The 10,585-nt window shown below is 43.9% G+C and overlaps 2 protein-coding genes and 1 long non-coding RNA gene across 5 annotated transcripts; 1 reads left to right on the top strand and 2 right to left on the bottom strand.

The window, feature by feature from the left end:
• Positions 1 to 11: 11 nt before the first annotated feature.
• SPAG8 (sperm associated antigen 8) lies at positions 12 to 1,767 on the bottom strand. Its single transcript, XM_003761776.4, has 6 exons — positions 1,284 to 1,767; positions 1,006 to 1,177; positions 802 to 847; positions 598 to 709; positions 375 to 433; positions 12 to 229 (listed from the first exon to the last, which is right to left on the bottom strand). The coding sequence occupies exons 1-6, from the start codon at positions 1,749 to 1,751 to the stop codon at positions 88 to 90; spliced, it is 999 nt and encodes a 332-aa protein (XP_003761824.1). The 5' UTR covers positions 1,752 to 1,767; the 3' UTR covers positions 12 to 87.
• Positions 1,768 to 2,007: 240 nt separating this feature from the next.
• LOC116420451 lies at positions 2,008 to 9,216 on the top strand. Of its 2 annotated transcripts, none has more exons than XR_004230779.1 (2): positions 2,008 to 2,093; positions 8,361 to 9,216. It is a non-coding gene; the product is annotated as an uncharacterized LOC116420451 (long non-coding RNA). The 2 variants fall into 2 exon arrangements; XR_004230780.1 differs by lacking the exon at positions 2,008 to 2,093 and adding an exon at positions 4,438 to 4,526.
• On the bottom strand, positions 3,624 to 9,208 carry HINT2 (histidine triad nucleotide binding protein 2). 2 transcript variants are annotated; one of them, XM_023497636.2, is made up of 5 exons: positions 9,100 to 9,208; positions 4,358 to 4,498; positions 4,124 to 4,228; positions 3,931 to 4,003; positions 3,624 to 3,815 (listed from the first exon to the last, which is right to left on the bottom strand). In XM_023497636.2, the coding sequence occupies exons 1-5, from the start codon at positions 9,169 to 9,171 to the stop codon at positions 3,643 to 3,645; spliced, it is 564 nt and encodes a 187-aa protein (XP_023353404.1). In that variant the 5' UTR covers positions 9,172 to 9,208; the 3' UTR covers positions 3,624 to 3,642. The 2 variants fall into 2 exon arrangements, with proteins under 2 accessions (XP_023353404.1, XP_003761804.1); XM_003761756.4 differs by having other exon boundaries at positions 3,624 to 3,775.
• Positions 9,217 to 10,585: the final 1,369 nt, after the last annotated feature.

Below are 10,585 nucleotides of genomic sequence, written 5' to 3'. Positions count from 1 at the left end.
AGGACAAGGAATAATAGCCATTTGTGTGATTTATTTTCTTCATGCCCTTACCCATTCTGCTTTTCTACTACCATTTCCACCTCAAAATCAAGGACAGTCCTCAGGATTGCAGGGTAAGGGCTGTTCCGTGCTGCAGGGTAAGGGCTGGTCCATGCATAGAGGAACAGATGTTAGAAAACTACAGTTTCTTCCAAATGGGATGACATCATGTCCACATATTGGTGACAACCTGAAAGGTTCTCTAAGTCAGTAGGATAAAATCTCTTCCCATCAGCCTACCCAGGAATATTTCTGTTCACCATTTCTCTCTCTCCCAAACTTCAGCAACATGACCTGCTTGCCCCTCCCTCCCCCAGGAAGTCCCCTTAACACACCCGAAATCTTGAATCTCTTGGACGCAGTAGGGCTCTGGCTGTTGCTGCAGGTTCCGAGGCTGTATGGGAAGGAGTGGAGAGTTGTGGGGAGGGGAGAAGAGTCTTTTCCCTCCCTTTATTTTCTTGTGTGACCTTTCCTTGCTCAGCATCCCAAAGGCTTCAGCCAGTAGCCCAAAAATCTCTTCCCTCCAATTTATTGAAGATCTTGAGAGAATGTTCTCACCTTAGTGGGAGGTGGTGGCCTGGATGGATGCTGCTTCCTCTTATAGTCATGGTGTGTTACAGACTCATAATTGAAACACTCTGGGGGACTCGATTCCTGGTTTACTCCTTTCCTGCATAATCCCAGAGTTGAGGGCCATTTCCACCCTTCCAAACCCCTCCCCAACTTGCTTGTCCTCTCCTCACCCCCCTCTCCATCTCTCACCAGATCTGGTCGTGCAGAAACAGTTCCAGCATGGCTTCTCTCCTGCCTAAGGGAAGGATGAGACAAGAGGGAGAGGCTGGGGGTCAGTGGGTACCAGACCTAGGCAGGAGGGATGGTGAGGAGGAATTGAGCCCTTCAGTTTCCTACTTACCCCCCTCTCCCACCCACTTCCTGAAGTTTTCTCTCCTTTGCTATTGAGTGTACCTCGGAGGGCTTTCCGAGGATTCCCTGGGTCTTGGAAGGAATCTTTGTGGGTGGTTTTGGAGGCCTGGGGGGAGCATAGCTCCAGGGTCAGCAGTCCCAAATGTCCATGGCGGAAGCAGAAGCCTTCGTTTATCTCGTCACCGAGGACCCGGTCCAGTTCGTTGGTGGCTCTCTGTGGGACCCCAAACCTTGCATGACTCCAAAGCACCGTCCCCTCCCTGATTCCGGTGGGTGGGCACCGCCCCCATCCCCAGGGGACGGAAAAGAGGCTGCCTTACCTCTTCCACCCAGTTATGGATGAGACATTGGCCTCGTGGCAGCCGCTCGGGAGGCTTTATGTACTCGGGGTAACCTGCTGGGCCCGGGACTCCGGGCTCGGGGATCTGCAGCGATTTCCAGGCCTCCTGTTCCTGGACTTTAGGCGGCCGGTAGACCGGTAGTTTTATACAGGGCTTGGGGGGTGGAGGAGGGGGCTGCAACAGGAAGCATAGGGGCGTCAGTACGGGAACGCAGCAGGTGTCCAGGCTGCTGTCCGTGCCATAAAGAGTCCCGCTGCTCTGCTGGGAGTCGACCAAGTGTTCTCCTCCCAAGAAGGGCAAGGTCTCATCTGTGGAGGTGTCCCAGGCCGTCGAGGTCGTTAGCGAGGATCCCTTCCGAGGGCTCAGGCTCCGGCCCCGGCCCCGGGCCCGAACCCCTTTGGGGATTGCCCCTCCGATCACCTCGCAGCAGTACGTCTTCCCCGGCATGTTAGCGAGTCGCTATGGAGACGGCCGGTGACCGCGCGAGATTGTGCCAGCCGAGGCTCCGAACGTCTGGACCGGTCCTAAGACACCGGTCTCGGAGGCGCGGGCTGGAGATCAGCCTGGAGCACGGACGCGGAGGGAAACAACCCCCGCTGGGGCCAGATCTTCCTATTTCAGCAAGAGCTCCATCCCAGAGGCTAGCCTCCACTCTCCCCCCGCCCCGCCCACCACATTAGTGCCACCGACGCGGCCCCAGTTTGTCTGGCAGAGCTTCCTGTTGGTACCCAGCGAGGTTGTGCCAGACGACAACTGACAGAACCATTCAGCAAACATAGTACATGTAGGGTAAATACACTTTTGAATGTCAAAATATAAACTTCCGTAAAGTTGCTTAAGATCAGATGATGATCAGGGCTATGTACAGAATTAGGAAGCTGCTGCTCTAGTCCGATGGATAGTAATTGGCCTGATTAGGGTGGTGGCAGTGGGAAGCGCGATGGATATAAAATGGTGATCAGTTATGTCCTCAGTCTCTTGGGCCCTAATTAGCATCTTGTACCTCTACTTTTAGGCAAAGCATACTAAAGTACTAGAGATGCTGTGGTCACTTAGCAGGCTCCCATCCAGCTGTGTTCCTGCAACTGCTCTCCACTCAAGTGTAAAACTCTCCTGGAGGTTTTTTCTTTATATTTCATTTTCATGTCCTGCCAAGCTCAGTATTTGGTCCTTATTGTCTGCCTTGTTCTATGCTAATGATGTATTTATTCCAATCGTTAAACATCTCTTTGCAAGGTGCTTGGGACACTCCAGGGATAGTTTAGTCTCTCACTTCACAGCTGGCACAGACATTAGATAGTTCCAAAAGAGAATATATTCTTCCCCACACAAACTGAATATAGAGTGTTATTATGATTGTGAATCTCTTTCCCTGTTAAGTAAAATTTTCTTTGTGTGTTTTTTTTTTTTAATAGTATCTATTGGGAAATGGGATATAAATGAAGAGAAACCCAAAAGTACCTCCTCAGTATCAAATCTTACAGAATAGTTTTTCAGTGGATTGAAAAATGCAATGCATCAACAACTTGTGTTCCAGTCCCAGTATTTGGCTCTTTCATTCTCTTTCTCACCAAGAACTGTTTAACTGCCCTCTTTTACATTTCTATTATTTCTAACAAGTGAGGCAGATAATCTTTTAGATAATCTCACAAGACACTTGCTTGGGAAGAAAATAATTTGTAAACAATAAAGTGCTACAGAAATGTGAGTCATCATCTTAACATATTAAAAAAGTCTGGTATACTGGCTTCTCTCAGTGATCCTGTTCCTTCAGTCAAGGAATGTAAACAAAGAATCTTTCCTCCACTTAGATCAGAAGCAACATGAAGTAGAATGAATTCAAATCTCATTTCAGACTTATTTTCTGTGTGACTCTTAGTCATCCTCAGACTCAATTTCCTTACTTGTAAAGTGGGGATACTGTAGCACCATAACCTGTAGGGTTATGGTAAGGATCAAATGAAATGATGTAAGGTGCTTTATAAGCTTTAAAGCATGACATAAATGTGAACTATTACCACTACTGTGGGATTCTGGAAAAGTCCCCTAATTTATTTGGGCCTCAGTTTCTTTATAAAATAAAGGGTTGAACTAGATAACCTTCTAATGCTTCTTTCAGCTCTAACTCTATGAAGCTTTTCTTTACTCCAACCATTTTCTACCATAGGTCCCAGGGCATCCCTCAGGCACTTGCTGAATAGTCACGGATAGAAATTGGGATCACAACATCTATCTTCCTGTGCTCTACTTTTCCCATCTCCAATAAGCAGGTTAGAGGAGCTTTGTTAAAATGGCTGAATACAGACATGGAATCAGAAGTCAAGGTTCAACAGGTTTATTAACAATCACAGATTCCCACATCTCTCATCCTGTTCAGGGTCAGCCTGGCGGCCACTGAAGTTGCCGGCCCCCAAGTATGTGCAGATGCAGGTGATACACAGACTGTGCTCCCAGCTTCCCATCGTTGATCACTGAAATTAGGTGAGGTTAGGGACATTAGGGACCTAAATCCTGGGTCAGGGGAAGCAATGCAATGTTAGGATTAGCACTGAGAAGTGATGGGGCAGGGTAGGCTCAGTGGCTAGACATCTTAAAAGGTTTGGAAGTCAGGGCTTGGATCACTCACCTAACCGATATCCATCTCCTAGACCCTCGGCTTTTGCTGTCTGTGCAGCCACAAGCAGTAGGTGGCCCAGAAGCTGGGACAGGATAACCAAAACAAAAGAAAAAGTTAGGGCCGGCACTCCCTGGTCTATAGTTAATTAAGCACCCCTTGGTCCAAACCTAGTTTTTCCTCCTGTTCCCATATTCTCCAACACCTGTTTGTCCTGCTCTTCAACCTGGCTGATCCGAGGAATGGGCTTCTTGGGAATGACTAGAAGATGCACTGGGGCCTGCGGGGCCACATCTCGGAAGACAAGACACTGGGAAGTAGAGGAAGGATATGTAAAATGGACTGTAATTGCAAAATGGGGAGTTGATGTGTTTATGTGGAATAAGGAGGTGATGGAGATTCTGTGAGGGTGGTTACAGGGCAAAAGGGCTAATTCTACCTGTTGGTCCTCATAAAGGATGTCAGCAGGAATGCTTCTATCAATGATCCGGGAGAAGATAGTAGGAGCTGCTCCTCCAGGGGCTGCTTGCTGGGCTTTGAACACCTCATCCCCACCAGGGACCCCTGAAGCTCCTCGAACCTGAGATAAGGTCACAGATTAACCCTAGGTCAGTTAATCATTCAACAAACATGTAATGATTCCGTTTTTTCTCCCTATCCTCAACTCTCCTGTATATAGGCCTATACCAGGCAGAACTGTGGAGAAGAGAAAAAAAAATCGTAGTTATAACAATACAATTAATGGTGTAGTTTATAAAATATTGTAGGAGTCTAGAGAATCATGTGGGTTAAGGTTATGAAGGAAAAGTTCATTAGAGACTGCATGAATTGGGCAGTGAAGGTGGTTGGACTTAAGTAGAGAGGAATGGTGATTGGGGGACATATGGGCACCGGTTATTATTATATCATTATTATTACTCAAGTTTGAGCCAATAAGCTTAGATAAAACCCCTCTAATCCACTTTAGGCAAATCCCTTGGCACTAGGCATCTTGATAGTGCCTGAAATCTCTTTAGCCCTTGAGCATTTTATGGAACTTGAGTAGTAATTTGCTAAACCATCCATTAGAAAGTTACTGTATTCCCCAGAGGGACAGATCTTCTACCCCAGCTTAACTCCACCCTCAGCAGCCTGAGAGACCCAGCCCATCTACAAGGTTTGATTGCATTCATTAAGATACTGCAGAAAGATACATCTAGAGAGATTAAGATAAAAGAGACTAAATAGCCAAATCTTTATTAAATCAGTAGACCTTTTTCTAAAAAGTGATTTAATACCCATTGTCATCTTCACTGTCCCTAATGAGATAGGTGAACAAGTCACCTAGACTCTTTGAGCTCCTTTTTTGGTCTATAACATGGGGATAAATGAAATAAGTATGCACTAAAGTACAAAGTCCTGAAGCCACAAATGGAAAAAGCTGACAATCCTTATTCTCAAGGAGTTCACTAAATTCTAAGGAGAAAAGACAACACATATAGAAGACAGTTTGGGCTTCAAGGGCAAATGGCAAAGCCAAGGAGTCCTTCCTTAGAATATACTGAGTTAGGTGGGGGGAAGAGGGGGAATAGAGCACTACCCCTTTAGTCAGGAGGACCTGAGTTCAAATCTGGCCTCAGACACGGAACACTATCCAGCTGTGTGACCTTGGGCAAGCCATTTAACTCCAATAATAATAATAAAAAAAGAATATACTGAGGTTTCTGCCCCCACAGAAGTGGTCCAATACCTTTAGGAAGTGGAGAATGGGTCTACAGGTTAGAGTGAAGAAAAGGTGCCAAGTTCCATTGAAAAGGAAGGGGATTTCAGGAAAAAAAAAAAGGATTTTTTTTTTTTTTTTTTATTGGTTAAGAAGATTGCACAGGAAGGTGTTCAAGAAGAAGGGGGAGTTGGGTTCTCAAATAGGGATTGATACTCAAACTATCTCAGAGAAAATCTATTCAAAAGCACTTTGTAAAACACTATATACATGTTAGTGAATCAGACTGCTTTGTCTGGCCAGCCAACTCACCATTTACTAATTTGTAATAACAGATTAACCAACAAGTCATCTCAGTTCGAATCTAATATAGAATTATTCTAATATTGAGGGTTTGTTCATTCTTTTAAAAGTTCATGTACAAAGCTGATTTGGAAAACAATAAATTGAATATCCTGGCTAGAACTGAGGGGAAGTGGTAATATGTAGGAAGGCAATGGTAGATAAGGTTGGTTAAGGGAAAATATGCCCATATTGTGGTAGATCTTGGGAGATTTGTCATGCCTAAAATGATACCACTGATATTTTTTATAAGCCTGATCACTTTGTTATAAATTACTAAAACATCATTCTGTTTGTTCTATCAGATCAACTTGTTAGTAAATCAGAATAACATTCTAAATGAGAATTATTTTGTCTTCCAGCCTTTCCCTTTACTTCAGACCAATATTTAAATGCCTAATAAACATCTCCATCTCTCTGTCCTATTAGTACTTAAGTTTAATATATTTCAAGTCAAATGATCATCCTTGTTCCCAAACCTGTTTTCCTGACTTCCCTATTTCTGCTAATGTCACTATGATCTTCAATTTCAAGTCTCAAAACGACATCATCTCTAAATTTTCACTTTCCTCATAAACATATATATCAGTTACCAAGTAGCTACCAAATATTCTGGATTTACCTTCAGTACCATTTCTTCAAACTATCTCCTTTCCATCCCCACTAAAACTACTGTAAATCCTAATTACCTTTTAGCTAATCTGCTTTTCAGCTTCAAGTCATGGCCCCCTCAAATCCATTTCATGCAGTAACAATTTTATTTTCACAAGTTTATTTTCAGATTACATCACTGCTCAAAAGTCTTTGATGACTTATACTACTGAATAGTCCAAAATTTTTAGGCTTCTATATCAACATAATTTGGGGACAACCTAACTTTCCAATCTTCTCTACCACTGAGCCTTCCATCCTATATTCTATACTTCAAATTAGACAACTCAACAAATGTTGGTACATTTTGTACCTATTTGTACCACCTCTGTACCTATGCTTGAATCTATGCTTCCCTATGGAAGCATCCTAACCATCCTTCAAGGTTCAGCTCAAATGTTAAACCTCTTCCCCTAAGCCAAAAATATTTCTTTCCTTTTCTGAATGCTGTCAGGAGTTTGTGCTTATGTAAATTGTTCTATTCCATTTTATATTTGTTATTTTGATTTATTTTCTTATTAGACTATAAGCTCCTTGAGAGGAGGGACTATATCTCATTTATCTTTGAATTTCCCTCCACCCAGAGCCCTGTGCTGTTTGTAGTAGGTATTTAGTAATTATTTATTAACCTTTATATTCAGTAATATAGCTAATCTCTTTCATCACAGAGGAGAAAGTCCATCTAAATCATTTCAATTCTTCTGTGTACTCCAGGCCCAGATATTTCCCAATAGTGGAATGGAGCAATCCTTTCCTGGAGCTACTTTTCAGTTTCTGTTTTCACTGGGTTCACAACGAAGAGAGTTATTGCATTGAAACAAATTGTCTGTGGACAGTAGGGAACCGATCCAAGCTCTTATGTAAGCACCTCTGAAGGAGATGTGCTGGCAATGGTTAAGGACAGTCTTTCCAAATGTAGGGACTATGCAGAGTCATCCTCCCATCTCTCTCCATAGATCTATGAAAGCTCTGAATCAAAAATCAGAGAACTGGATAGTAATTCAGATTTCATTTTTTCTTTTGTGCGGTTTATATTAAGTTTAACAGCTAAGATTTAAACAATGATGTATTCAGGAAAAAATAAAATTAATTTGCATCCCCCTCAATATACCCCTCTCCTCTTGGAAGCCCTCACTGAGTATAAATAGGAAACATAAATAAATTTGGGATAATTCACACATGGGAAAAAAATTGACTTTAAATTTGTTGCAGATAACAGACTCTAGATGTTCAGTAAATAAGTGCTTGTTGAATTGTATAGTGGGGGAAAACCAGTACTCAGAAACTTGTCATTTGTTGTGGTTCATTATGGGCCCTGTGATATCATGGAAAATGTACCAGATGGGGAAGACTGGTTGAATATTCTTGGGTGAATCATTTAACTATTCTGAACATTTTCACACCGGTAAAATAGGAATGAAAATTCTTGCTCTGCCACTCACTGAGAAACAAATTAAACGTAATGAGGATTTGTTGTTGTAAATTGCTATGTAACTGCAAACTATTATTGCTCTTGGGCACGACCCAATAAAATATCCTAATTGACCTTGTTTAACAAATCTTTTTATGAGTAGTTCAGGAGTGGGCCCTGAGGAGTGTTTACTGAATTAAGTTGCTGTCTTTTATTAAAGGAAAAAATGTGTACATAAAATACCAATTTGGCAATGATGAATAAAAAAAATGAAAAAGTTTACCGATGACCATCTGCATTCACAAAATTCTCTATTATTACTTCCTGTTTTCTGTCTAGGAGATAATTAAATCTGAATTGTCGACTGTACACCGGTATGGTTGTCCTTTCTGGAAGAGGACCAAAGCAACACCTTCATGTTACGAGTGACAGTGCAGCCTATTGTGAACGATCAGACCAATAGGAGGTCGGAACGTCTGCCACAGGTGGGGCACAAACAGTCTCTGCGAACATACGAATGGGATGCAAAGCGCAAAGAACACCGACTAGAGCTTTGGATTCCGTTTCTGCTCCTTTACTGTGTGACCTTGAGCGGTACAACGAGCATTTATCAATCATTCCATCTTTAGTTCTACGATCCCACCAATAAACTATTTCCTCCTCTCTACCCCGCTCTTATGGGGTGTAACATAAACACACGTAAGTCAGCGTGAACACGGAGGGGGGCGTGGAGTAAAGCAGTAACAGCTGACTCGTGTACAGCGCTCTGAGCTTTGCAAGGCGCTTTACATGTTACCTCAGGGGGCGCCTGGGCTCTAGAAAGAGGCCAGGGATTACGGAAGGCGCCCCACGCGAGACCGCGGGGGGCGGGGGTAAGAGACGGCCCTCCGCACGCGGGCAACCCTTAGAAGCCAATCTGACGCAAAGAGAAAGTTAGCGGGGAAAAACATAGGACTGGAAAGGGAGGCGGCCCGGTCCAAAATCGGGCTAGGCGGGGCAGAGGGAGGCAGGTGCGGAGAAGCCCAAGGTTCGCTCAGCTCAAGCCGGGGACGGAAGGCGCACCTCACCCTCACCTCACCTGTAGCCGGGCGGCAGCCCCGGTTACGCGTCGCGTCACCCCAAGGGCAGCCCAGGCAATGACAGCCGCCATAGCGGCCCCGGAACCACCGTCTGGCCCCAGCTCCTCAGACCCCTGCCGCCGGAAGCAAAATAAACCTTTCCTTTCATTGGCTGGTCTACTCGCCTGTCGGCGGGCCCTTTCATTTCATTGGCCCTGTCCCTTCTAAACCTATTGGTCCCGTCCCTAGGAACTATAAAGTCAGTTTGCTTTTCATTGGCTCCATCGCATGGTGAGGCGGGCCTTGCCTTTCACACCATTATGTGGCCTATTAGGAGCCTGGTTGTAATTGTTAAGAGGGTGCGGGTCTTTCAGCCTCTAAGGCTCCGCTATTGGGAGAATATCTTTTATTCCATTGGCTCTTTTAAAGGAGGGACTGAAGGGCGGAGGGAGAGAGAGAGAGAGAGAGAGAGAGGGACGAGAGACTGAGACCTTAGGGGAGAGAGAAAGAACTCACTGCTTATTGGTTAGTTTCTCTCCCGCCCCCCGCCCGCCCTCTTAAAGTTAAATCCCTGGAGTCGGTATCTGAGGCGGAGCTTCACTTGTAGCTTCTCGCGAGTTCTCCTTGTTTGTTCTCCTCTCCCTCTCCGAGCGGAGTAGTCCGCAGTGAACGTTCCATCTTTTTTTTTTTTTTTTTTTTTTTAAATTATAATGGTCTATCTTTTTCTTTTTCTTTTTTTTTAATTTTTTTAATAGCCTTTTATTTACAGGTTATATGCATGGGTAACTTTACAGCATTAACAATTGCCAAACCTCTTGTTCCAATTTTTCACCTCTTACTCCCCACCCCCTCCCCCAGATGGCAGGATGACCAGTAGATGTTAAATACATTAAAATATAAATTAGATACACAATAAGTATACATGACCAAATGAACTTTCCATCTTATAGGAAACGTTTGTCAGTCATCCACTCAAAGAGACAACGGCAAAATGGAGAGCGTACTGCTGCGGACGGGGCTTCCGAAAGCTAGTGCCTTGTCCGTAAGACGGCTTAAAGGCGAGGGGAATGAACGAGCCTCTGTTACTAGCTTGCTTACTCCCTAGTTACTAGTTACTCCCTTCGTCGAGCCACTTAGTAATGGTTTAAGATTTACAGATCTCTTTTCTTTTTTTTTTAATAGATTTTTTTTTTCAAATACATGCAAAGATGGTTTTCAACATTAATCCTTGCAAAAAACCCCTTGTGTTCCAAATTTTTCTCCTTCTGTTCCCCCCACTCTTCCCTAGGCGGCAAGTAATCCAATATAAATTAAACACATGCAGCTCTTCTAAACATCTCCACATTTGTCACGCGGCACAAGAAAAATCGGATCAAAAAGGGAAAAAAGCAAGCAAACAACAAAACGGTGTGATCCATATTCAGTCCCCATGATCCTCTTTCTGGATGCAGAAGGCTTTCTCTATCACAAATCTAATGGGATTGTCCTGAATCACCTCATTGTTGA

The sequence above is a fragment of the Sarcophilus harrisii genome, chromosome 1 (assembly GCF_902635505.1).
Source record: "Sarcophilus harrisii chromosome 1, mSarHar1.11, whole genome shotgun sequence".
In the NCBI taxonomy this organism is placed as follows: Eukaryota; Metazoa; Chordata; class Mammalia; order Dasyuromorphia; family Dasyuridae; genus Sarcophilus; species Sarcophilus harrisii.
The sequence above is the reverse complement of the archived record's forward strand: the minus strand, read 5'-3'. Positions and strand labels throughout refer to the sequence as shown.

Coding starts and splice junctions, on each gene's coding strand:
- SPAG8 (XM_003761776.4), bottom strand. CDS start 1,751: ATGCCGGGGAAGACGTACTGCTGCGAGGTGATCGGAGGGGCAATCCCC. Junction 848..1,005: donor TCCTCGGAAAGCCCTCCGAG/GTACACTCAATA, acceptor TCCTTCCCTTAG/GCAGGAGAGAAGCCATGCTG. Junction 434..597: donor GGCCACCACCTCCCACTAAG/GTGAGAACATTC, acceptor CTTCCCATACAG/CCTCGGAACCTGCAGCAACA.
- HINT2 (XM_023497636.2), bottom strand. CDS start 9,171: ATGGCGGCTGTCATTGCCTGGGCTGCCCTTGGGGTGACGCGACGCGTA. Junction 4,229..4,357: donor TCCTTTATGAGGACCAACAG/GTAGAATTAGCC, acceptor TCTACTTCCCAG/TGTCTTGTCTTCCGAGATGT. Junction 3,816..3,930: donor AGGAGATGGATATCGGTTAG/GTGAGTGATCCA, acceptor CCCCTGACCCAG/GATTTAGGTCCCTAATGTCC.